The 27,082-nt window shown below is 44.1% G+C and overlaps 1 protein-coding gene across 3 annotated transcripts; it reads right to left on the reverse strand.

Moving 5' to 3' along the window:
* Positions 1–48: 48 nt before the first annotated feature.
* On the reverse strand, positions 49–25,776 carry FBXO25 (F-box protein 25). 3 transcript variants are annotated; one of them, XM_035109933.2, is made up of 11 exons: positions 25,640–25,776; positions 22,951–23,093; positions 12,062–12,162; positions 10,830–10,879; positions 10,205–10,297; positions 8,675–8,768; positions 8,024–8,208; positions 6,565–6,747; positions 5,187–5,330; positions 3,447–3,473; positions 49–1,190 (listed from the first exon to the last, which is right to left on the reverse strand). In XM_035109933.2, the coding sequence occupies exons 2-11, from the start codon at positions 23,085–23,087 to the stop codon at positions 1,101–1,103; spliced, it is 1,104 nt and encodes a 367-aa protein (XP_034965824.1). In that variant the 5' UTR covers positions 23,088–23,093; positions 25,640–25,776; the 3' UTR covers positions 49–1,100. The 3 variants fall into 3 exon arrangements, with proteins under 3 accessions (XP_034965824.1, XP_034965825.1, XP_060128442.1); XM_035109934.2 differs by lacking the exon at positions 3,447–3,473; XM_060272459.1 differs by lacking the exons at positions 3,447–3,473; positions 10,830–10,879; positions 22,951–23,093; positions 25,640–25,776 and having other exon boundaries at positions 12,062–12,148.
* Between the last annotated feature and the right edge of the window lie 1,306 nt (positions 25,777–27,082).

Raw genomic sequence — 27,082 nt, forward strand, 5'->3', positions numbered from 1 at the left:
AATATCAAGAAGCACTGGGTGCCAAGACAAAGAATTCCAGACAGGAAATGATAGGCAAAAAACATGATTTATTTGTGTACAAAACTAGATTCAAAACACACTGTGGTATGCAATGTCAGGCCCGTACTCACATGTATACTACATTATATTGGAATGATTTTTTCAAGATTTTCAGAAGATGCTGCAAGTTGTTCTACATTTGCCCTTTCTGAACTACACTATTACATATCGAGGTGGGGTGGGGGAGTAGCATCCAAGAGAGTGCTAGCCAGTATTAGGCTATTTTCAGTTTCTCTGGAGTTAGCCAATATTTTCCACAGCAGTACCACGTAGCATTGCTGTATTTGTTACAAGAAAGCACCACCATATAAAAGGATGGGACTACCATCAGAAAACTTCATCGCGCTGCAGGAGCCAGCAATCAGCAGCTCACATTATTTAGGACACAATTAGGTTTGACATAATTAATAAAATATATTTTAAGAAAAATAAATATTCTGCATAATGTATTTACAAAATGGAGTTGGCTTCTTTCACAAGAGGATGCACAACAGGTACACAAAACTATGTTTTTTACTGATGTGCGGCACTCAATAGCTGACATGGTATGTACAAAGAAGCCTACAGAGAATCTCTTAACATTTATAGGATGTGCAAATTGTGTACAATTGAAATAGGATGTGAACGGGACGAAGACAAAGATCAAATAAGCAGGTTGTTTTTGGTCACCAAAAAGGAAACTGCCTACAGTTATCAACTAAAAAATTACTATAGACCAAACAAAAATGTTGTAAATCATCAATGTATTAAGAGTTCCAAAATTTGACTAAAACTCCAATGATTTCTTTTGTAGACACCTCCTCCTGCTTCCAGAGTACATCTTCCCTTGCAAAATGAAATATTCCTTCGGTTTGCCTACTACAAACTGAACATCTTACATGATGCTCTGGTCAATATTCTCTCCTTTTGACCCTATGACATCCCTTTATAACTACAAAGCACATGCCGGGAAATATTGCACAAAAAGCATTATACATATACTGCACGACTGTACAAAATATATATATATGAAGAAATCACCAAGAATTAATGGATTGCACTTAAAATTTGAAGAGGTCTATGAAGTGCTGAGGAGAAACTGGCATGAAGCAGCTGTTGGGATCATTGGCTGTGCAGGGATGTCCTGTATCCTAAAAAAAAAAAATGAAGGGCACAGTTATTCTCTTTTTGCATAGGCAGGTACACTATTACTGGCCGTGAAGCAGTATCTAAAGCCAACGGTATATACATAGTAGCTGCTACTATTTATAGATATCAAAATATTGCAAGAGCAGTGCTGTTTTGAGAGAAAGACACGTATCTTGTTCAAGGTCTCCTGCTTCTATCTTCAAATCATGTATGAGGAAAGGCCTGGAGCCTCTTGGGAGCTCCAACTGTACCCAGTGACCAATCCCATAGTTGCTCATGAAGGAAGTGCTTTTGTGACTGTAAGAACATAGTAAGCTGTCTCTTAAAGAGTCCAGACCCTTTAGGTCTGTCCAGTTTTGTATTGACTACATTGACTGGCAGGGTCTTGAAGCTTTGGGACATTAACATGCAAAGCACGAGCTCTTCCACTGAACTATGGTCTTCTTAAAGTGCACTTGTGCATTATACAGTACAGTGTAAAGAATCATGCATCCTTGCTTACTGAAGTATCATGATGAGGAAAAGGGTGCAAGTATAAAGGTAAAGGTAAAGGACCCCTGACAGTTAAGTCCAGTCACAGATGACACTGGGGTTGCGGTGCTCATCTCGCTTTACTGGCTGAGGGAGCCGGCGTTTTTCCACAGTCAGTTTTCCCGGGTCATGTGGCTAGCATGATTAAGCCGCTTCTGGTGCAACGGAACACTGAAACCAGAGCAGTGCACAGAAACGCCGTTTACCTTCCTGCCGGAGCGGTACCTATTTATCTACTTGCACTGGCGTGCTTTCGAACTGCTAGGTTGGCAGGAGCTGGGACTCAGCAACAGGAGCTCACCCCGTCGTGGGGATTCGAACTGCCGACCTTCTGATTGGCAAGCCCAAGAGGCTCAGTGGTTTAGACCACAGCGCCACCTGCATCCCGCGGTGCAAGTATAGGCAATGTATTTGCTCTACAGCTTGCTTGCTGGAGTGCAATGCACCCTGTTCTTCATCTGAAACACACAGTGGCTTTGACAGTGTAGGGTGAGGTGGAGGAGACCTGTGGTGGTAATGGTGGTCATCAAGATTAGCCCTTTTATGCAGGTGGTCATCAAGATTAGCCCTATTGTGCAGCAATCTGTCTTAAAACAGATGCAGAAAAAATTAAAGGGATTCCAGTAAAGGTTTGATAAGGTGTTACAATGTAATGCTTATATGTCCTTTTACTATTTATGCTGAACATTTCTTCTTCTTCATGTATTGTATCCACATTTGCTTTCTCTTGTATAGTACAGTGGTACCTCTACCTACGTTCACTTCTGGTTACGTATCCTTCAGGATACATGTGCGGCAAACCCGGAAGTATTTTTCTGGGTTACAGCGCATGGCAGAAATAGCACCTCCAAATAAGCACACATCAGGATCCGACCGGAGCTCCGGATTAGATTCCGTGCGCAACTGGAGGTACCACTGTAAATGCGCATGGATATAAACTTTGTAAATAAATATGAAACCATGCTAATTTTTGCATGTCTACTTAAACGTAAGACAGAATGAGTTCAATGGGACTTTCTTTCTCCTATATAAGTGCAATATGTAGGATTGCAGCCTAAATAAATGAAAGCATTCCTGGTCATTAAAGGTAAAGGGACCCCTGAACATTAGGTCCAGTCGTGACCGACTCTGGGGTTGCGGCACTCATCTCGCGTTATCGGCCGAAGGAGCCGGCGTACAGCTTCCAGGTCATGTGGCCAGCATGACAAAGCTGCTTCTGGCAAACCAGAACAGCACACGGAAGCGCCCTTTACCTTCCCACTGTAGCAGTACCTATTTATCTACTTGCACTTTGATGTGCAGGAGCTGGGACTGAGCAACGGGAGCTCACCCCGTTGCAGGGATTCAAACCACCGACCTTCTGATCAGCAAGCCCTAGGCTCTGTGGTTTAACCCACAGCACCACCCACGTCCCTATTAGCAACCTGAAAAACACGGCTTTTAAACATAATACAACTTCTCAGGAGAATTAGCTACATTCCTGTGGCAAAGTTTAAGAGAGGAGTTCATTGGAAGCTTCATTTGATTACATCAGACACTGAATCTTTTATATGTAAGATTTTAAAAGCAGCATTTTATAGCCAAGAAAAGAATTCTATAAATCTCAATTAAGTGAGAGAACAACATGTTCAGGGCTGTGGCATTACATTAACAAGGAAACATCTTATTTGCTTCAGCTATGTAACATGGATACAGAAGAAAGGCAGGATGAAAAGCACAGAAAGTACCTTGAGTAACAAAGCAAGGTGGTAGTCCTTTTGAGGAAGTCATGAAGGAAGAAACAGGTAGAGGGGCAGAGACGCAAAAGAGAGGAAGATTTTATTGGATAGAATGACAAGCAGTACAGTTCAGTACATGATATACAACATCTTTCCTATCTAGACAATTTTACTGGTTAGAAAAGTTACCCTGCTTATAAGAAATTAAAAATGGGGTGTGTGTGTGTCAGGAATTGGCATCAATCATGTGAAAGCAATTTTGTTGCACTGCATGTCTGTGATAATTAAAGTCCTTGATCAGGAAACTAAAAGGGAACATTTACTTTGCCACTCTGACCCCAGCAGATATTTAAAGAATTCAGCCACCTTCATTATCTCAAACACTAAAGATTTTCTCATGAGATGCCCATAGGCGGACATCATATCCTCAAAGCAGTACCTGGAAGCATGTTCTGCTGAAAGCAACAGAGCTTGAGTCCAAGAAAGCAGACATGAGATCTCATTGCAAGTATCTTAGAACACTATGAGTTAAACATCAGCAACTGCGAATGAATTATATCAAATACTTCTCCTCTCATATCTTTATCCTTTTCAGAGCTTGTATTGTATTATTTGTGTTAAAAGTCCAATAAGTGCCTGTGCAGATAGACGTAAGATTCTAGCAAATGCTCTTACTGCAAACATGATTCAAGCAAGAGCTGCTGTACGCCATATGTAAACACACTCTTTGGAGCAACTCCAGTTTCTAATGTAATGATTAAAGGGAAACTCACACTGGAGAAATCTATATGGTCCTGAGGCTTGTACAACTGGCACACCTTCCTTAAGAGTTTTAAAATTGCTATTTTGCTATTTGACACCTCTGAATAAGGATAGGTAAATGTCAATTTTTGTTTCTTGTTTTTCCAGTCTTAAGTTCTCCACATCAGGTTGTGATTTTTCTTTTTAAAAACTTCTGATGACAATCCACCTGCATTTTAGTGTTATTTTCTCCTAATATACATATTTTTTGCAAAATAAATTTCCTTGTTCTACTGCATTTTTTGTCTGTTACTTTCACTAATATATACTTTTCTATGCACTTTACCCTTGTATATGCATTTTTGTATAAATTACTTGGCTGGAGAACTGCATTGCACAATTCAGAAAAGTATAAATTTGGAAAATAGCCACATTTTTGTTTGTGTATTGTTTCATAACATTAAATAGATTTCCCTTCAAACTGAATTAAAATCTCTCCCTGCATCTCTTTATCTGACAAAAAAGAATCACAACCAGGCAACTGGAAACTTTTTGCAAATGCCCATTTGTCTTTTTAGACCACAAATTATTAAAAAGGAAGACATAGGAGCAGGCTGCCTAACAAGAGCTATGGAAAGACTAACTTTTTCAGACCTATCTATAAGTCAAGTTCCCCCACTGTAATCCCCCTTTTGGCTATTATGCACAAGCTCAGGAAGTGGAAGCTTCCATTTGCAAATATTTAAGTTGCTTTCAGTGTTGTCTTTGGCGAGCCCCTGATGTGCTCTCAAAATAAATTCCCCCAATACAGTATTTAATTGCTAAACATAGAACAAAGCTGAACTTTTACATTCTGAATTTGTTTTGAAAACTATTCATATTTCAGACCAGCAGACTATTCTAGTTTGTGAAACGGAAACACTATATATAAGACTGCTCCTCCCTCCGATTGTTTCCTCAGTTACTGAATAGTTTCCCACCTAATATTCTAGGTTTTTCATTTCTTACCTTCCAGAAGAGAATACTGCAATGGCGACAGAAATGCAAGGTATCTCCATATTGTTCCTTTATAGGGTAACATTTCTGAAGTGCAAAGTACATCAGCTTCCAGTCAATATGACCTTTTTCTGACAGAATAGGGTGCCTATAGAACTGAACAAAAAGGTAACATTTGAAGGCGATTGTACTGTTTTAATCAGCATCTGACTCAGATTTTTTTCAAAAAAACTATTTAGCTATGAAAAGTAATGGAAAGTCATATGTGAAATATTTAAAGAGACTGTGCAGATGTTGACCACTATTTCCCATCATTTTTGACCATTGCCCATGCCTGTTGGGGTGATGGGAGTTGTAGCTCAAATTCTGGAGGGCTATAGGCTATAGTTCCTGTGCTAAAAAAAAAAAAACCGTATCTTTCACTCCATAGGACACCCCTGACCATAGGATGCACCTAGTTTTTAGAGGAAAACAAGAATTTTTTTTTTGCTTTCTTGAATTGTCTGCCCACTCCTAGAGGCCTAGGTGCCTTTGCCCCCCCCATTAAATATTTGAGGAAGCTTCTTTTGCAAAGGGGGAAAGCCCCGTTTTGTGGGGGGGGGGGGAGGTCAGCTCAGAGTTGTGCATCTTTATTTGCAAAGGGGGAAAGCTCCATTTTTTAAGGATCAGCTCAAAGTTGCTGAGTTTCCTTGCAAAGGGAAAAAAATCCTGTTTTATGGGGTTCAACTCAAAGTTCTGCAGCTTCTCTAGAAAAGAAAGGGACCCATTTCTATAGTTTCCAGACATATAATCTAAATCAGCCAGTCACATGTCTCCCTCTGCAGACAACAATTGAGGCCTAGGCAAGGGGCTGGGAGGGGCTGGGAAGGGAGCTTGCTCTTTTATCTCCCTCCCCGATCTCTTGCAATCAGCTGCTGAGCAGTTCCTTTCAACATGCTCATTCCCTCTTGTAAGCCTTTAGCCCTTTCTTTTTTTTAAAAAAAAAAATCTGCCTTTGGCCCCTGGGCAATTTGGCTCCAGGGACCACACATTCACTCCATAAGGCGCACAGACATTTCCTCTTACTTTTTAGGAGGAAAAAAGTGTGTCTTATGGAACGAAAAATATGGTAGGTTATTATTTACAAATGGTTATACTCTATTTTATTTGATCAAAGCTTTGCCTATTACAGAGCAGGTCCAAATTTAGGAAGATTTACTGAGCAGTAAACATCAGACTGTGCCATGCATTTACACTCATATGCACTCTTAATTGGAAGCAGTTCCATTGAAACCAATGGGATTGATTTCCAAATTCATTTGCTTATAATGAACACATGAGAACATCCCCATGTGTTTTCTGTTGGTATACACATCCTCTCTCAACCCTAAAATAGCAAAGTTCCTCTAACCTGTTTTTCAGCAAAATGGTACAGGCAAAGCTTTTTCCATAACTGCCTGTCTTCACTGAGCATATACAATGTGGGAGACACTTGGCCCAAAGTGATAATGTCCCAGCAGTCTGAGAATCTATACAAAATGTTGTTCAGCATATGTAAAGGGAGATCGCAGAGTGTAAGTCCATTGGTGACTTGCTGAAAAACAAGTTAACTATAGTTAGTTATAAGTTCAAAAGTAAACTCACTATTTCAATTCGAACAGCCTTAGGTGTGTTCGTTTTCTCCCCACAAACACCCAAATCTAAACAGCTAAATTCATCTGAAGGTTAAAATCCTAATGCCACATAAAGGTAAGGTAAGGTAAGGTAAATGACCCCTGGACGGTTAAGTCCAGTCAAAGGCAACTATGGTGTGCGGTGCTCATCTCGCTTTCAGGCCGAGGGAGCCGGCGTTTGCCCACAGCTTTCCGGGTCATGTGGCCAGCATGACTAAACCACTTCTGGCGCAACAGGACAACATGACGAGTGCCAGAGTGCCTGGAAACATCATTTATCTTCCCGTCTCAGCTGTACCTATTTATCTACTTGCACTGGTATGCTTTCAAACTGCTAGGTTGGCAGAAGCTGGGACAGAGCAACGAGAGCCCAGTGTCATGAGGATTCAAACTGCTGACCTTCTGATCAGCAAGCCCAAGAGGCTCTGCACCACACGAGTCCCCTAATGCCACAAACCTGGAAACAAGCCCCATCAAACTCAATGGGACGTGCTTCTCAGTAGATATGGCTAGGATTGCACTGTAATTCATCATAAAACTTGCCGAGTATACGCTTTATTGTAAAAAATAAAGAAAGAAAAAGGCAACAGTTGTTAAAGCCGTCCCCAATTTTGGACCCATTTGCCTGGATCCAATGTAGTGCAGCTTCTCCTGCACCCACTCCGCTGCATCCAGATGTTGTGGAGGATGCTGTCCTGTCAACTGTCTGCCAGTCTGTGTGCAGAACGGGGAAGGGGCACCATATTGCACTTTGCCTCAGGTAGTTAAGTGTCTTTGGGGCTGGTCCTAAATGCCAACTATTAATGCATTTTTAATGGTTCTGACTTAACCTATGAAATATGAGGACCAAATGTATATTTTAATACAGCCACAGTACATTTTTGAAGGCTTAAATATCAGTAGATACCCAGTACTTTTTGGGAAGTAACTTGGTACAGGATGATGTCTTGAAATCAGCCACTGAAAACAAAATATTGCCTATTTCACCATCACAGTTAATTATCTTGTTGTTGGCTCTACTCAACAAATGTTTTTTTTAAAATAAAAAAACTGCTTTATGCCTTTTTATAATTCCATATCAGAGAGGAGGGGAAGGAGACAGAGAGGCAGACAGATGACACCCTGGTGACATCCACAGATAAAAGGATTTCACAGCTCAAACTTCACATTTAACACAGACATAAAAGCTGGGTATACCTTGGGTATCTGAAGATTATTGAGCTGCTGCTGCCACAGAAGGATGGTTTCCAACCGGCAAATCCAAATATTGATGTTTCCCACTAGCACCGATTTCCCCACGCCCCTTATTAATATGCACAGGGCAGAACTCAGCTCCTGAAGAAGGTCTTTGATTAGACGTGGGTTGTATTGGTCCTCCAGAACTTCAAGTGGGAATTTAGAAACACATGTGAGAATTCTTGCTTTCCTACTATACTTTACATTTATTTTAAAGAGCTGCAAAGCTGATCCACTGTTGTTTTATAATCTTAAAGGTAACAGCCAAAAACTGCTGCCCCAGCAAATAAATGCATATGGCAGGACCCAAGACCTGGGGTTTCCAGCATGATGGCCTTGTTCACACAACATGGCAAGCTGAACTATAGCTTAGCTGGACCAACTAGATGTGGGAGCTCTTGGAGAGGAGCATGCAAATGTGGTGATCTGCCGCTGTCTTTTTTATTCCCACACTGCACTAAACTAAGCTACTGCATTCCTCCTCCAACAACCCCGCTCACTGACTTGTATGCAGTTTCTTGTTATCCATGGCTACTAGGCAAGTGCTTTCTTAAAACCTAAACAGCAATTGATCAAAGTGTCATTTGCAGCTATGGAAATTTGCGTCCTTACCTTTTCGAACAATTTTGTCCAAGATATTGAAATAGTTCTTTTGAGCTGCACCGCTCAATGAAGTTAACTGGGATTTTGCTATTAATTGCAAAAGCTAAAAGATAATAATTGTGTATTAGAAGATGTGTAAAAAATATGCCACAATTAGTTATGTTCTTTAGATTCCTCAACATACAGCATTGGGGGGGGGTAGAGTCCCTTCCCTTACTCCATTTCTCCCATGTCAAGTTTTAGTTTGTTAGCTCCTTGGGGCAGGGAAATAGCAGCCAGGTGGCAGGGAGATGAGCTGCCCTCATGATATGGCAGGGTGGCAGCGAGATCAGTGCTGTGCAGATGTGACAGCATGTTTACTCATAAGTGAAGTATCACTGTGTTCAATGGGGCTTTTTATTACTCTTTCTAGGCTTCTATATTTAAGATAAACACATATAAACACACTTTCTCAGGCAACATTCACATTTAAGCATGAAGTTCAGAGTCAAAGTCATGCCAATGTCTTCTTATCCCTAACTATGATTACTGCCGCCGCCAGTGTAATAGTTGGCTTGTGGTCAAGCTCTAGAAGGGAGCTGCTTGAGTGGAGGAATGTACAACTTCTCTATTTGGCCTAGCTATGGTTGAGCAAATTATTATTATCAAATCTGTATACCACCCTTCATTCCAGGATCACAGGGTGGTTCACAACATACTTGTTCCTTAGCAGCAGTATGTCTGCATTAGCGTACAAATGTGAGCTAAGTTCAAAACAAAGCTGCTCCCAGGAGTCATCTTTGACAGGGAAATCTGACCACCACCATCCCCATGTCTATGGGAATATGAATAGACATTAAACAAAAAAAAATAAGATCACATTTGGTCACTTGAGGGCCCATTTTGTTTGTTGGCAGAAAGTGGCAGATAAATTATAGTAAAACAACATGAACAAAAATGCAGACCCCTAACCAAAGCTGTTTAATACATCAGTTTACAGAATGGAAATGAGTAAAATAAAGTCCAGTATCCAAAGAGATGCTTTAGGCAGGCTCAAAGGTTTGTGTACAACCGATTCTGGAAAAAAACCCATTTTTTAGATGTAGCTTGCCAGGTGACACATGGAGGATGTCACTGGAGAAACAAGTCTAAAGCCCTTGTAGGGAACACAGGTACAGCCAAGCAGTCCTTTGGTACTGGTCCATAATAGTTCAGAAGCACAAAGAGCATCATGGTAAGACTCTCAGAGATATCACACAAAGGACACCCGGAGAACTCTTTTCTGATTGCTTGAGACATTGTCACTTTACAATAAAACCCAATGTCAATTTTTAATCTGAGAAATGGAGGCAATTCCTTGGCTCTAGTTTAAGATGAACTCTCTAACGTTAGCAACCTTCTGGAATATATATATATATATATATATATATATATATATATATAGATAGATAGATAGATAGATATATATATATATATATATATATATATATATATAGATATATATATATTTACAGTAAGTTAAATTCAATCACAGAACTACATAGTACAAGAGCACCTTACTTTTACCACGTAATTGAACCTTCTGATGTCCTGAATTGCACTTGAAAAATCTAAGCGATTAAAAGCTTCTCCCAGCGTGCAATAGCCATGCCTCTTGAAAAGAAAAATGGGGGAGGGGGAGAAACATGTTAGAGTCACAAAAGAAGCCTTCCCGGAGAGGATAAATGTGCAAGCCTGGAATGTGCCACCCACACAAATCACATAGCTGCTAATGTCCCACAGTCACCCTAGCTACCCATTTCCCCAATACTCATGACATATGGGTTGGAAAGGAGAAGGCAAGAAATAAGTTGCTGCTTTGAGAGCCGTTGTTCATGCTGCCTCCTACATTCACCAGTGGCCATTCTCTCCATCTGTCTACATATGGAAAGTATTATGCAGTAGTATTGTGCTTTAGTATGTTCAAGCTAGCATATGGAAGGTATGAGGAAAAACCCACAACACTGAAGCCTTGAAATCTGAATTACTCTTCCCTATGCAACTGCTATCTGATGCTGACTCCCCTCCCAACCGACTAGCTAAATAAATAAGAGTGCAGCTAGCTAATAAATACATTAGCGTGTGTGGATTAATTACCGGTAAATGGATAATTACCAAAAGCACATAAATCATGCCCACCACTTACTTCTTTAGTACTTTCTTTATGAACATATATCCATTTTTCACGATAGAAGCCTGTAAGCAAGATAAGGAACACCTTTTTTAATATTCTGCTGCAGATGTATTGATTTATGAGTAAAGAAGACAAAGATTCCCCATCAAAAACTAGTAGGCAATCATATGCAAATTCTTTTGCAAAAAGGTTCTAACAATCTTTAATAATATGAGAGGGAAAGTTTTTTCACAAAATTTTTAAAAAACCAAAACTACTGTCCTTTCCACCTGTGGCACTATGCACATGAAAGCAGATTTCTCTGTGTGTCTCCCTGCCTAAAGCCATGGTTTAGACTGAGTTACAAAGACAAGTCAGTGATCTTTCTACCTCCTCTTCCAGTGCAGCTACAGAGGAGTTTGGAAGTTTCTACTTCTGACTACTTGCAGTTTGTCATGTAATAGACTTCACCTTAGCAGAAACAAGTCCATTTCAAACCAAAATTTTGATGCTAGTTGGTTTTCTTTAAGTATAGTTAAGATTAGCCACAATTTAGGGCTCAGACAAAACACTGAACTGTAGTTAATCAAGAATGGAAGTAAAAACATCCAATCTCAGCAATTTTGTGGGATAAGCATGGCCAACATCACATTAATAATCCCATCAGACACTGTTATGTGAATGATTGCTTAGAAGAATCATGAAAGCCACTGTGATACAAAGAATCATGGAAGAAATAAACCAAAATCTATCTGATTTAAGGGAAGCACACTTTCAAGTAAATTTCTGTAAGTCCTGGGTACATTTTAGAAATATTTGAAATGAGCTCGATTTTACCTCCCACCAGCAGGCTACATACACCCACAATCAAAATTGCACAGATGCTAAATTCCACTGTTGGGAAAAGTAAGTCTCCCTATTATTATGCTAAGAACAAAACCCTCAACCAAGATTATTTTTTCATTACCTTTCCTTGCCATTTTTACATGGAGTGTGTGCAAATGATTAGCATGTTACAGATATGTCGTTTCCACTCAAAAAATTCTTAGCTACTCTAGCATTCTCAAATTTATAAGTATTTGCATTATGTATACATAGCTGCCAAGTTATCCCTTTTTTAAAGGGATTTTCCCTCATGCTGAATAGGCTTCCTCGCGAGAAAAGGGAAAACTTGGCAGCTATGTGTATAGGTTCTGCTGAAATACACTGGAAAGCAAACTTACACTGTCAACTATTATCAGAACAAAAAAATAGTTTAGTCTTACACTGAGATTTTGCATTGTTCCTAAAATGATCCTTTTTCCTTTTCTTGCTTGCAAATTCACAATCATCAGCACAGTATATTTCTTCATCATTATCTAAGATGCTGAAAGAAAGAAAAAAAATCAATTTAAAGAATCAATCCCTCAGATACAATTGAACAAACCACAAGATGTGAAGGTAGAAATGGGTCATTTGCATTTCACTTTCATGCTGTTTCGATGGCTGTTGGTTTTACCAGTGCAACAACTCCATCCTATGCATGTATACTTCAAGGTAAATCCCACCATGTTTAGTTGTGCTTACTCTCAAGTGTTTGTGATTTCAGCCTAATGGTTTATGTACACTTATCTGAGCATAAGCCCCATTGAACATAGATGACACCTATGGGAAGCCTGCAAACAAGACATGAGCAAAATACCCTTGCCTCATTTCTGTTCCCAAGGAACTGGTACAGAGAATCATGCTGCCTCTGCAGGTACCACTGAAATCTGCCATCCTGAATAATTGCATGTCATCTGAAAACTGGACCACCACATACCAACTCCAGAAAAATAAAAATGAACACGTTAGGCAGTATAATATTAGTAGAGATTAAAATAGAGGAGAAAAGATGGGTAATCATAGGAAAAAATGCCCCAAATGAACAAAAATTATCTTTCTACAAAAAAAAAAAATTAGAAGAGAGTCTTTGAAGGCCCACACCATGTCTAGTCTATTGGAACTATTTTGATATCTTGAATGGAAAGTACAGACATGTTCTGTTAGGTTTTTTAATCTCCATAGATCTATTAACTCCATATTCCTTCCCTTCATTGGACCTTATCATTTGATTTGATTTATCTTATTCTGGGAATACTACCCCATTCAAGTCTCCAATTATTATTATTTTTCCATTGTACAATTCAAATAACCCCTCTTCTAACAAATTGGATGATTAAAAAGAGGTGGATCATGTGGAGTAGTAGAAAAGAAAAAGGAACCAGGGAAAGTGTGGAAGGACAGTCATATGGTATATGTAGAGATGGTGTATTTGGTATTGTGAGGGACAGGGGATATCGCGAAGTCCCTCCCCTCCTGAGTTCAAGCCCGTCCCCGAGCAAAGGGGAAAGCAGGGAGAGTTCCGATTCCAGTGGGGAAGCAGGAAGTCGTGTCCGAGGCTCAGGCAAGGTAGAGGAGCCAGGGTCCCAGGTGGGACAGGAAGGGGCAAGTAAGGGGGGAAGACCCATCCCCCCAACTCCAGAATTACGCAGGAAGAGGAGGGGCAAGAGGATGGGTCTGCCAAAGCTTTTGTGTTGGAGAAAGACGCGCCAAAAGCCATTAGGAGGTTCTGAAACCGACTGACAACATCGCTCCGTGTAAATAGCAATGACTTGAGCACTGTAAATACGCAGCACCAATAAAAGAATAAAATGCAGAGCTGCGTAGCGTCGTTACTCTGAAGTAGTCCACTCCGGCCACTGTGACAGCAACCTCCTAATCATTTTTGGGCTACTTTGGAGTTGCCGGGATGAGCGTGTCAGAGGCGGAGAAGTGGCGGCAGATCGCTGAGCAAGCCCAGCTAGAACTGCAACAGCTGTCGCTGCAGGCGCAGGGAGAATTGAAGGCAGCTAAAGAGGAGACTAAGAAGGTCCAGGACGACCGGCTACAACTTGCGGAACAGGTGAGAGAGCTCCAGGAAAAAGAGCAGCATTTAAGGGCGGTGGCGGTAGACCTCCAAAACAAGCTGGATGCAGAGAAAAACAAGGCGGGAGGGGCACCCCAAGTCCAAGTGCTGCCAGGAAGGAGAGCCGGGACCCTAGTAAGCAAGTTCAATGGAGACCCGAAGGAGTTTCAGGGCTTTGAGACTGAGATTGTGTATGCTCTTGAGCTGCACCACGATGAGTTCCCTGATGATGAGCACAGAGTAGCGTTTATTGTGGAGCACCTTACAGGGGCGGCCAGGGAGTGGCTAAGACCGTTAATTGCAACAAGGAATCCTTGCATGAAGAATGTCAAACTATTTCTAGAAGGTTTGAAAACGATGTATTCGTCCGATAGTCATATGGACCAGACTAAGGAGGAACTTCATAATTTACGCCAAGGAAATATGACAGTTCGCGCGTATTGGGCGAAATTCACCATGCTGGTGCACAGATTGGGGTGGGATCTGGAGTCTGCCCCAATGCAAGCGGCGTTTTACTTGGGGTTGCATGAGGAGGTGAAGGATGAGCTCTCGAGAGGTCCAAAGCCCAGTAATATGGATCAACTGAGCAAAGCGGCTCTGGCGGTGGGGGTGAGGCAGGAATCCAGATGGAGCGACAAGCAAGCAACGCGCGCAAAGCGGGCTTGGTTCCCACGGTCGCAGGAGAAGCCACTCCCTCAACAACCCTTTCAAGCCACGCCTGGGGCCAGTCAGGACCAGGAACCCATGCAGATTGATAGCGCGCGCGCGCGGGCTTTTCAAACCCCAGCGGCGCCAAGACGCAAGGAGGGAAGGGGTGGGAATTGCTTTCTCTGCAACTCCCCCCAGCATCTCGTCAGAGACTGCCCACATCGCAGGGAGTGGCAAGGAAAGGCGGGAACGGTTGTGCCCTCCCCCACTGACGCAGCACCACAGCAGGGAAACGGGAAAGCCTGGCTGCAGGAGACAAGGGGCGGCAGCCAGGCACAGTCAGCAGACAACAGCCCCAGCCCACCCACCCGCACAGAGAGGAGCAGAGCCAGCCCACCCCTCCCAGAGCAGGAGTGGTTCTAGAAGTGACGCTCACGCTCCCAAATGGCTATCCATTGACGGTCCTCGCCCTAATTGACAGTGGTGCCTCAGCCAACTTCTTCTCGAGAAACTTTGCAGAAGAGCACCAGATCCAGCTTCTGCAGCTGGATTTTCCTCTGCACGTGGCAACCATTGACGGCAGAGAGCTGCTGGGAGGGGCCATCACTCATCAAACCCCCCCCATGAGAATGACGGTTGGAAGGCACTCAGAGACACTGGCATTCAACGTCACCACCATCTCAGACCCCCCAATCGTTTTGGGCATGAGCTGGCTGGCGCGCCACGACCCCTCCATAAGTTGGCATCAGAGGTGCATCACTTTTGGATCGGACTTTTGCCTGGAACATTGCATGCAGCACCATCCAGGGGAGGGGCCTCCGATAGCCACGGTGGCCACCATGCACGTCAAAGGGGGTGAGGCGATACCCAAACCATACTGGGACCTGCAGGAGGTCTTCAGTGAAGCGGAGTCCGACCACCTGCCCCCACACAGGCCTTTTGACTGCCAGATCAACCTGGTGCCTGGGGCAACTATACCCCCAGCCAAGCTGTACGCCATGTCAGACCAGGAACTGGAGGATCTGCGCGCTTTTATCGACAAGAACCTCAAGCGGGGGTTCATCAGAGAAAGCAAGGCAGCAGGGGGCAGCCCGGTCTTCTGGGTGGACAAGAAAGACACGCAACAGCGCCGTCTTGTGGTGGATTTTAGACGGCTGAATTCGGTGACAGAGCCAGTGGCTTTCCCCATGCCCAGAGTGGATGATCTCCTGACAGCGGCACGCAGAGGCAAGATTTTCACCAAGCTAGACCTGAGGGGGGCGTACAACTTGATCAGGATCCGGGAAGGCGATGAGTGGAAAACCACGATGTTCACGCCTCTGGGCTCTTTTGAATATCTGGTGATGCCCTTCGGGTTGCAAGGGGGCTCAGCATGCTTCCAGGCCTTCATGCACCACGTCCTGGGGTCCCTACTCTTCAGGAAATGCTTGGTCTTTCTGGATGACATCCTTATTTACTCCAACGACCCAGTGCAGCACGTGAAGGACGTCAGGGAGGTGTTACAGCGCCTGAAGGAGAACCACCTGTATGTGAAGCTGGAGAAGTGCAAGTTTCACACCAAGGAGGTGGACTTCCTGGGCTACAAGCTGTCAGACAAGGGGCTGGCAATGGACAAGGACAAGGTGCAGACCATCCTGGACTGGCACAGCCCCAGGACGCGCAAAGATGCCCAACGCCTACTAGGCTTTGCCAACTTCTACAGGAAGTTCATCAAGAACTTCTCTCGAGTTACGGCTCCCATCACTGACTGCCTGAGAGGCAAGCAGAAGTTCAGGTGGACACCAGAGGCGCAAGCAGCGTTCGAAAGCCTCAAGAGGGTGTTCGCCTCAGACCAGAACCTGTTCCACGTGGTTCAGGACGCGCCCCTACGCATTGAAACCGATGCTTCTGATAAGGCTGTGGGCGCCATTTTGTTGCAACTGGACGCCAACAGAGAGTGGAGACCCTGTGCCTTCTTCTCCAGGAAGTTGACCCAGCCCGAGCGAAACTACACAGTTTTTGATCGGGAACTTCTTGCGATCCACGCGGCGTTCCAGCACTGGAGACACTTCCTGGTGGGCGCCAAGCACCCCATCCAGGTGTGCACAGACCACAAGAACCTGGAGTTCTGGAGAACTGCCAGGGTGCTCAACCAGCGGCAGATACGGTGGGCGGAGTTCTTCTCGAACTTCAACTTCTCCATACACTACATCCCAGGAGAGCAGAATGTCAGGGCGGATGCCCTCTCCCGCAAGCCAGAGTACATGGAGGAGGAGGCGCCACCAGCCCCAAGGCACATTTTCCCCCCGTCGGCATGGTCCTGCGGAGCAGCAGTGGTGAGCGAGGCAGAACTCACAGCACTGACGGCAGCGGATGAATTTGCCAACCGCATCTTCAGAGAACTGAGAGGGGGGAGGGAGCAGGCAAAAGACTTTGCAGAACGCAGAGGGCTGCTTTTCTACAAGGGTGCGCTGTACCTACCCACCACCCAGCTTCGACGTACGGTCCTCAAGCAGATGCACGACAACCCTACAGCGGGGCATTTTGGAAGGGACAAGACCACTCACCTAGTCATGAGACACTTCTGGTGGCCAGGGGTGAGGGAAGATGTTCGAGACTATGTAAGGGGCTGTACCACCTGCCAGCGGGCGAAGGTGGTCAGAGCAGCGCCACCAGGGTTGCTGGAGCCCTTAGCCACACCACACAGGCCGTGGGAAGTGGTGTCCATGGACTTCATCACAGATCTGCCTTCGTCCAGGGGTAAGACTGCAGTGTTGGTGGTGGTGGACCTCATGTCCAAAATGTGTCACTTTATACCGTGTGCCAGGGCAGTCTCGGCAGAAGAGACAGCCAAACTGTTTGTTGATCACATTTTCAGACTGCATGGATTACCTTTAAGGGTTATTTCGGATCGTGGCCGCCAATTTGTTTCCAGGTTCTGGCGGCGGCTCATGAACCTCCTGCAGGTGGAGGTCAGCTTGTCGACGGCTAGACACCCGCAGACCAACGGACAAGCGGAGAGGGTCAACGCCATTCTGCAGCAGTACCTGAGATGCTACGTCAGCCAGCGGCAAACGGACTGGGTGGATCGCTTGCCACTAGCAGAATTTGCCTACAACAATGCAGTGCACGTCTCCACAGGGGTGTCGCCCTTTAAGGCCAATTACGGGCGCGACCTCAGATCTTTCCCAGAGAGGGAGAGGGAGGAGGAGGAGGAGGGCCCACAGGCTGAGGATTGGGCAGAGGAACTGGAGACGGTGCACCAGCAGCTCAGAGAACACTTGGAGAGGGCCAAGGAAGCGTACAAAAAGGGGGCAGATCGCCACAGGCGACAAGGGGAGGTCATCAGGGTGGGGGACAAGGTGTGGTTGTCCTCGGAGGGCCTTCCCACCAGAGGGAGGTGCAAAAAGCTGGCACCCAAATGGCTGGGCCCCTTCACTGTCACGCAACAGGTCAACCCGGTGGCATACAGGCTGGCACTGCCAGAGGACATGAGGGTGCATCCAGTGTTTCATAGATCGCTGCTGTCGCCGTACAGGGAAAGCAGCAGGCTCAGAGACAGCGAACAAACCCCCGAGGGAGGGGGGGAGAGGGAAAGCAGGGAGCAACTCAATGAGGCCACGGCCATCCTGGATTCAAGGTGGGGGGTGGGGGGCCTGGAGTACCTCATGGCATGGGAGGATGCTCCACCGTCCCAGAATGAATGGGTTCCCGCCACTCAGATACAGGAGGAATTCTTGGTGGAAGAATTTCACGCCCTCTTTCCCCACAGACCCAAGCCCTGGCACATGGAAAGGGAGGGGGAGGAGGAGGAGGCACGGGAGAACAGCTCACCATGGCGCTGGGAAGCGGAGTTTGAGGAACCAGAGGATGAGGTATGGGTGTCGCCAAGATCCACCCAGTCAGAGGAAGGAGCAGATTGGCAAAACATTTTTACCCCCACCAGCTCTGACGCCACGGACTTTTTGGGATTCCCGTCCTCCCAGGCGGAAGGGGGGGGCTCGCAGGACTGGGGGGAGGTGTTCACACCAACGGGCTCGGAGAGCACCGAGTTTTTAGGCTTCCAGTCGTCACCGACACATGGGGGGGGCCTGGGGAGGGGTGAAGGAGAGCTTGGGAGGGGGGTGGATGTGAGGGACAGGGGATATCGCGAAGTCCCTCCCCTCCTGAGTTCAAGCCCGTCCCCGAGCAAAGGGGAAAGCAGGGAGAGTTCCGATTCCAGTGGGGAAGCAGGAAGTCGTGTCCGAGGCTCAGGCAAGGTAGAGGAGCCAGGGTCCCAGGTGGGACAGGAAGGGGCAAGTAAGGGGGGAAGACCCATCCCCCCAACTCCAGAATTACGCAGGAAGAGGAGGGGCAAGAGGATGGGTCTGCCAAAGCTTTTGTGTTGGAGAAAGACGCGCCAAAAGCCATTAGGAGGTTCTGAAACCGACTGACAACATCGCTCCGTGTAAATAGCAATGACTTGAGCACTGTAAATACGCAGCACCAATAAAAGAATAAAATGCAGAGCTGCGTAGCGTCGTTACTCTGAAGTAGTCCACTCCGGCCACTGTGACAGGTATGGTTGTAAGTGGGACAGGGAGAGGGTTAAATATGCTCTCTATTCCTGTTTTTGAAAATGCAAATAATTTTTTTTAAAAAAATGAACAAGTTAGAAAGCACCTGTCTCCATACAGATCCTGAAGAACCATACCTATTTACACGCCACAATTGTGAAATCTGCCTGTAGGTTTCTACTCTGCTTCCTTCTTCTTTAACCCAGTAGTCTTCAATCTTTTCAGACTCAGGACCCACTTTTAACCCGAACATGCATTGTGAGACCCTTTTCCTAACCTTTTACCATATATTTGCATGGTGGTAGTGCTCCTGTTGCGACCCACCTTGGATCAGGCCATGAAGACCAGTGCTTTAACCAATTACTATTCCAAAAGAGGACCCACCCTCTTATCCCATAATAGGATACTACCATGGAGTCTTGGGTGAGGAACTTGGTTTAAAAACATTGAAAGTCTAAGTACAGAAGGTCTCCTAGATCACCCTTGTCTACATGCTTGTGGACAAATGCATGTGTTTACTGTATTAACAAACTGCTTTTATGTAGCCTTGTGAATCAATTACCAAGGAAGCAATTTCATTTGTCATTCACATGCGTAAACCACAGAAAATATCTGTGGTAAATAATGCTAAAATAATTCATATTTTTCTGTTGTGAATTGTTTTGAATTATTTTAAGAGTGTTGTTATATTATTGTAAATCCTAGATATTCTTATAAATTCTACAACTACTCAGACTGATCCAGTCCTAGTGATCACTACTTTAAAAATCACCCACCACCCAAAAAATCCTCATATTCAATATGTTAGTTTTTTTGCAAGCTATGAAAGGGTTCCCTCCAGATGATCAGTATTTTGCCGGAGGGGTTCAAGGACATACCCACACCATGCTAAGCCTCTTCAGCACTCAAAATCAGGGGTTAGCATTACACTACCTGTAAAATGTCAAGTCCTCTGAAAGAGATGACAACCCAGGCATAATGTCCTAGAGGCTCAGTTTAAACAATCTTTTTGCAAGTTTAAAAAGAACCTAGGATATAAAAAATAAAATTGCTAAATATGAGTTTGATGTGGAAAGCGATTTAGAAGGTTTACAACAACCTGTAAATTACAACTTTTTATTTTCACACAGAAAACTGAAAGATGCAGTAGTTATATCAACACAAGACAAAGCACTCAGTTTTCCAAAACACTGATAACCCAAGATTGTTTCCTTTGCAAAGAAGTTAGCCTCACACAGATAAGCAAAACTGCTGAAGCTTTACAGCACAAAGTGTATAAAAGGAAAGTAAAATTACTTTATCTTCCCATCTTTACTCTGACAGGAAAATTGTATACATGCATTTTCCCCCCACTCACCAGTGTTCACTTTTATTAAAACAGCTGAGTTTGTCAAATGAAGGTATTTATCACTGTCATTTCAGAGTTCCAAAAAGCACCCACAGTATAGCCTGGATGTTGTAAAACACCAAGACAAGAAAAATAAAGATTGGGGGGGGGGGGAGAGAGACACAGGGCAGTCTCGAGCAGGTCGCACGCCCTGGCGCTGAGGGGCGGAGATCGCTCCAGCGCCCCCGCCCTCGCAGGGTGCAGCATGGCTTCGCCGCGCAGCGCCCTGCCTACCGGCCCAGCACCCTGGCGCCCCACGCCACCGGGACTCTACCTAGAGCCGGCCGTGGGGAGAGAGAAGGAGGAAAATCACACACTAATCTGGAGGATTAAACAGCAAATATTAAAATGGTATTGCACATCAAAGAATTTAACAAAGCATCTCACCAACTTTCCAAATGAATCAGAGTTCTACCATAGTACCCTGTTTCTCATATTTTAAGACATACCCATAAAATAAGCCATAGCAGGATTTTTAAGCATTCAAGGAATATAAGCCATACCCCGAAAATAAGACATAGTGATAGGCGCAGCAGCAATGCCGGCCGCAGCAGGAGGAGGAGGAAAAAAATAAGACATCCCTTGAAAATAAGCCATAGTGTGTTTTTTTGAGGAAAAAATAAATATAAGACATGTCTTATAATATGAGAAACACGGTATTGAATGACTTTTGAAGTCTCTTCTAGTTGGGCATGGGTCTTTCTTTACAGTGGACTAGCCACTATCTGATGAGCTGTCAGAGAACAGAGCTCAATTTAAAGGAGACCTCTATTTGAAAGACTGAATAATCAGAAGGGGGATTATGGTCCATGAAGTCAGCTACCAATAGTCAGCAGTTCCTGGACAGTAGACCGAGAAGGCACATAGGCCACCTGGTTCCCACAGACTTTCCAGTGATGGCGAGATGCATCTCCACTTATAAATTATGGGAAAAGTTTCTAAATCTGTATATTCTGTGCAATTTTTTCCAGCTAGAAGTAGCTACCCTTGTCCAATAGAAACAGCCTACAATCCACATCTGAACAAGTTTAACACAGCCTTGCACTGGCAAAAACTTGTATCAAAGTCAAATTTCCCTGATTTTCTAAGACAACTGAGGCAGAGCAATTCAATTCTACCCTGCTTGCCTTACACAAGTTATGTTGCCACAGCTGGAAGCTGTGAGCAGTATGCCTGTTCAAAAGTTGTTTCACTGCAAGTCACCCAGGCAAGAAACTGTTTCAGTGTAGGACCACAATCCCTTCTATAGGTCTAGGTCTGAGCAGCACCTGGCACACTGCTGACACCAAACAGATAAAAGGGCTTATCTTTTGGGGAAATAACAACACAAACTAAGGGGCAAGACAAAATACCAGCCCGTGATTAGAACTACCAGTTTATTATGAATACCACTTTACCATTAGAATTGTCTGACGGTTAACTATGTGGTTTATGTGAATGCATGAAGTGCTTGTTTAGATCATCAAATATCTGCATGCCACACAATATAAAAGCCATCCTAATATACACACTGCCTGATTTTTTTCCCTGAAAGAATGCTTGATTGGCCTGTTTGTTGCCACCAGCAAAACAGGTGCTTATGTTTTCAAACATCTGCATCCTTCATGCCCTTGTAGTGAAGATCACATAGCAAATCCCTCCAAGCCTGTAATTTCAAGCTTTTTACAATGACCTAGTTTTACCAAAATGGATCTAATAGCCCACCTTATATTTAAAACAGGCCAGTCTCCATGACAACACTGCATCAAATAATTAGGTTGTTATATTTCTTCTGAAAGCCATGATATTATTTTAAGTAACTAAAAAGCAGCTTTTAGTTACCCTGTTCTTAAATAAAAGGTGGTGTCCCTTCTCCACAGAATAATCAGTGCATGTACCACCACACACTATCCCTACTACATAGGCAAAAGAACAGGATATTATTTTGCAATATTCACAGCACTGTTACTTGTGTGATCCCACAAAATCTCACATAACCCAATGCAAAATCCAATAGCAAATTATTTTGTCAGTAACAGTAAGACACCTAGCACTCTTTGTAGCTAGATGTAAAATCCAAGTGATTTAACAATGCTGACAAATGTTTTACCTGGAAAAAAATTATACTGCCTACAGTCCTAAGGTTTGAAGTCCAAAAGCAACAGCTTTACTTCTAAAATGAATTTCATCTCAAATCCTTAAAACTATGCTTCGTTTCTAATTCTACAAACTACTGCATTTCAACTTTCTGGGCTTTATGTGGGCATAATAAGTTGTCTCTGCACTCTTCTCTTACCTCCCATTCCTTCAACAAAAGTTTTCAGTGCTACCGTATTTGTTTTGTATCCTGATGGCAATAATGGTTTTTGTTGTTGTTTTTTTGTAAATCTAGGTGCCAGCTATGCAACACTTTACATAAAGAGGGCATCAGAAACTGCACCTGCAGGCTGCATGGCTACTGTTCCTGACTGTACCTGTAACTTGAGCGTCAAACCACTACATGGATTTGAGGAAAAGGTTCCTGCCATGATTAAGGTAAGCAAATAAACAATCAAACAGACGGTTTCCTCTGTGTGCTAAATACAGCCCTGAGATACATGTCCACCTAGAGAAAAATAGGCATTGATTTATAGCAGTATTAAGATAATGAGAAGGGGGCTCTTCTTTTTCTTCTCTTACACATTATGACTGATGTTGTTAAGCTGATTGTTTTCATCCTCAAGTTCTGAGCTGCAGGGCTCACATCGCTTCCAACCATCTTCTGTCTTCATCCATCTCCACCCTGGAGATCGCCAATCCTGGCCCAGAAAAGGCATGGTTTCCTTAAAGGCAACAAATGATGAATGCAACTTTTAACAATGTTGTTATGTCAGCAGGGTGATATTTAGAAATTAACATCAAGAGAAACATTGTGGCAAAAGATGGCAACAAAATAAAAGACATAGCCATGAAGATGAGAATATAACCAATTTGGTCAGAGAATGCCTCCTTGTGTGCTGTATTACGCTAAACATTTCATTGCAAGAAGATGGGAGGCAACATGAAAGGAACAGAGGCCATGCCATTAATATCCTGAACTAGTGCACACTTTTACCAGCACTGATCTAAATGGGGCAATATGCTGAACACAGAATATTGTTATGTCAAAGTAATTTGTTTCACTTAACATTTTACTCAGTCACCTTGTAATACAGTTTTGCTAAATAAAACTGAATATAAATTTCATTAAATAAAACAAAACAAACAAATAATAGGCCGTTTCAGGAATTGCTGCATATGAGTAAAGCTGATATGAGTAATGCTATCTATTCTATGTTGTAACCCACCATGTCCATCACTCTGACATTCCTCTTCCACCACCTCACTTTTCTTTGAACATCAAAACACCTGCATATAGTCATAATAACTAGTAGCCATGGCGAGTCTTATCCTCCATGAAATCTCCTAAATAGCTTTTATAGCCATCTAAGTCAGTGGATTAGTGATCAGAATATTTTGCAATACTTACCAGCAAAATAAGTGTTGCAAAATATTTATTCTGACTAACCCCATACACATATTTAATGCCTTTCTTCCACCATGCTAAGTAATTTAATGATATTAATACACAGAGTCAATGGCACTGAACAGCAGAATATTCAGGCCGGTTGGATTTTACACAACACACATTTCATAAGATATAGAAATAAAATTCAACAATATTTTAGTTACACAAGCAACTACCTTGTCCTTAGTTCTGCCAACCACAACCGTGTTTTCCACACTTCTATAACCTCAGTGGATGCCAAAATAGATTCTTAGACTCACACCACTTCATTTCATCTCATATTCTTTATAGCTACTCCCTTCTCCTGACAACAAGCAAAGATGCAAAAACAATTCTGACAGTCCACACCCCTATCACCTGCTATCCAACTCTGGCCACAACTTGACAGCTTATTAACAGACACAGTCAATAAAATAAAAAAATTACTTCCAGTAGCACCTTAGAGACCAACTGTTTGTCATTGGTATGAGCTTTCGTGTGCATGCACACTTCTTCAGAAAGCTCATACCAATGACAAACTTAGTTGGTCTCTAATGTGCTACTGAAAGGAATTTTTTTATTTTGTTTCGACTACGGCAGACCAACATGGCTACCTACCTGTATTTGAAATGAGTTTAACTTATTTAAGATACGATGGGTTGTTTTTGTTTGCCTTCTAAAACTGAAGTAAATGAAAATGGCACTTTGGTTAAAGAAGGGAACTTAACACAGAACTCCATTAGAATCTCCTACATTTAGTTATTTGTGACTGGTAGGCCCTGGACTCCCAACACTGGGACCTACTTCCTCCCCTCTTACTCACCTTCATGGAAGAAGGGTTCCCAAACACCTGCTCCAGGCTTTTAAGGTACATATTTATTTTGCCAGGCCTTTTATGAACCATAAGACTGGATATCATTATTCGTATGAATGCTCTGAATCTGTTTCACTTGATTTTATATTTGTTCTTAGGTTATATTTCTGTTGATATTTTTATACTGAGCACAGTGTGCATCGCTTGGAGGCTTTTAAGAACATAAATCTGTTTAGAAATGTTCTTAAATAAATGAAGTTTCAATGACCTCTACTCCTGGCTATACACACACACCTATATACATTATATATACCGGTGTGTGTGTGTGTATACACACACACACACACACATTATACATATACACAGAAGAGAAGCAAGGAGAAGAGAAGGACTCTTAAGCTCTTAGGGGGGGAAAGTGGGAGAAACACTGTAAGGCAAAATACTCCATTCAAAACAGAATAAAAGGGAGAAGTGATGGGAGTTGCCGTGCACTTCGATGTCACCATTAAGGAAAACGCTACAGCCGCACACTTACACAAAAGTAAATGGGGTCCTGCTTCAGAGTAGAAACCCACCCCTAAGGACAGAACTGTAGAGGGGGACCCCCCACTGCTATGGGACATGTACCCTTACCCAAAACTTTTGAGGGGGCACCACATTAATTTGGGGGGGAGGGGGGCTATACTACAGGCAAGGGGCTTTGGGGGCCACTTAGTGGCAGTTTTTTTCCCTGAAGAGACCAGAGGATTTGTGTAAAACTTGGGGAGGGGAGGGAAGAGAGAGAGGAACAAACTGAAGCCCCCCACCCACTGGAAGGACTCTTGGCCAAAATAATGAAGACGCTAAAAGCAACAAACACACTCTCGGCAGCCCCTGCCAGACACAGCCTCCCCCCTGCCAGCCTCTTTCTCCCCTGACGGGACCCTCCTTTGACCGTTGGCCTTCCAAGGGCCGCCTCCCCTCCCCCTCCAAGGGCTCCCACACAACCTCCCTCCCCGCCCCCCACCTCGCCTTCCCGGCCTCCTCACCACAATCGCTCCCAGCCAAGGCTGATACTGTCGCTATTGACCGAAACGTCGACGACAACAAGGAACTTCGGTTTCTCCGCCCCACCCTTCTTCGCTTTTCCCCCATTGGTCCGCCTGAGCGGCGCTTGTTGCCACCCGGCATCCCGGCCGCCGGTTGGCTGCTTGGGGCGTTGTGACGTTCCAGGTTCCACCTCCCATACACGTCACGTGACGAGGAGAGACCGGAGCACGTGTCAATGTTTTGGTCAGGAGGAGGAGGCTGGGAGAAGGAGGCGTGTTGGGGGCGGGGTCAGGCTTTTCTCACCGCCCCCTGGGCGGGGCTAGGAGAACGCGACGTTCTGCCAAGAAGCAGGAGCGCGCGAGTCCAGTTGAACCGGCTCGGAGCGGCGCCGCTGCATTGCATCGGATTGCAATTCATACAACCCGCTTTAGGAACAACGTCCCGTAGAAGTAGCGCGTAGGATGGAGCTCCGCAGAACATTTGCACCAGCAAGTTCCAGAGGGTTGTGTGTGTGTTTCTCTGTAAGCCTACGTGTGTTTCTCTGTAACCTTTCAATATCCGGCCTTTCCCCCGGACAGGGACCATAGCTGCCAAGTTATCCCTTTTTTTAAGGGATTTTTCCTTACGCTGAATAGGCTTCCTCGTGAGAAAAGGGAAAACTTGGCAGCTATGACAGGGACTGAAGGCAGCTTGCGGATAAAATGTAGAGACAGAGAGAAAACAATCATTAAAAAGCAATTAAACATTAATAGAATATGTGTGTGTGTGTGTATACTGTATATACATACACATATATGTATGTTGTTGTTGTTCTTTAGTCGTTTAGTCGTGTCCGACTCTTTGTGACCCCATGGACCATAGCACGCCAGGCACTCCTGTCTTGCACTGCCTCCCGCAGTTTGGTCAAACTAATGTTCGTAGCTTCGAGAACACTGTCCAACCATCTTGTCCTCTGTCGTCCCCTTCTCCTAGTGCCCTCAATCTTTCCCAACATCAGGGTCTTTTCCAAGGATTCTTCTCTTCTCATGAGGTGGCCAAAGTATTGGAGCCTCAGCTTCACGATCTGTCCTTCCAGGGAGCACTCAGGGCTGATTTCCTTAAGAATGGATAGGTTTGATCTTCTTGCAGTCCATGGGACTCTCATATATGTATGCATATATGTGTAGGCCACCCACCCACCCACACACACAAAATCAGTTTTATCTTTTATGAACATATCAGAGTGCTCTGTAAATGATAGTCAAAGCCTTTATATATTTTGTGCTCTTCCACACCCACCCAGTGTTCCTGGCGCTTCATTTGGATTCTTTTAGGTAAAGGTAAGGTAAAGGGACCCCTGACCATTAGATCCAGTCGTGACCGACTCTGGGGTTGCGCGCTCATCTCGCATTATTGGCCGAGGGAGCCGGCGTATAGCTTCCAGGTCATGTGGCCAGCATGAC

The sequence above is a fragment of the Zootoca vivipara genome, chromosome 3, assembly GCF_963506605.1.
Source record: "Zootoca vivipara chromosome 3, rZooViv1.1, whole genome shotgun sequence".
In the NCBI taxonomy this organism is placed as follows: domain Eukaryota; kingdom Metazoa; phylum Chordata; class Lepidosauria; order Squamata; family Lacertidae; genus Zootoca; species Zootoca vivipara.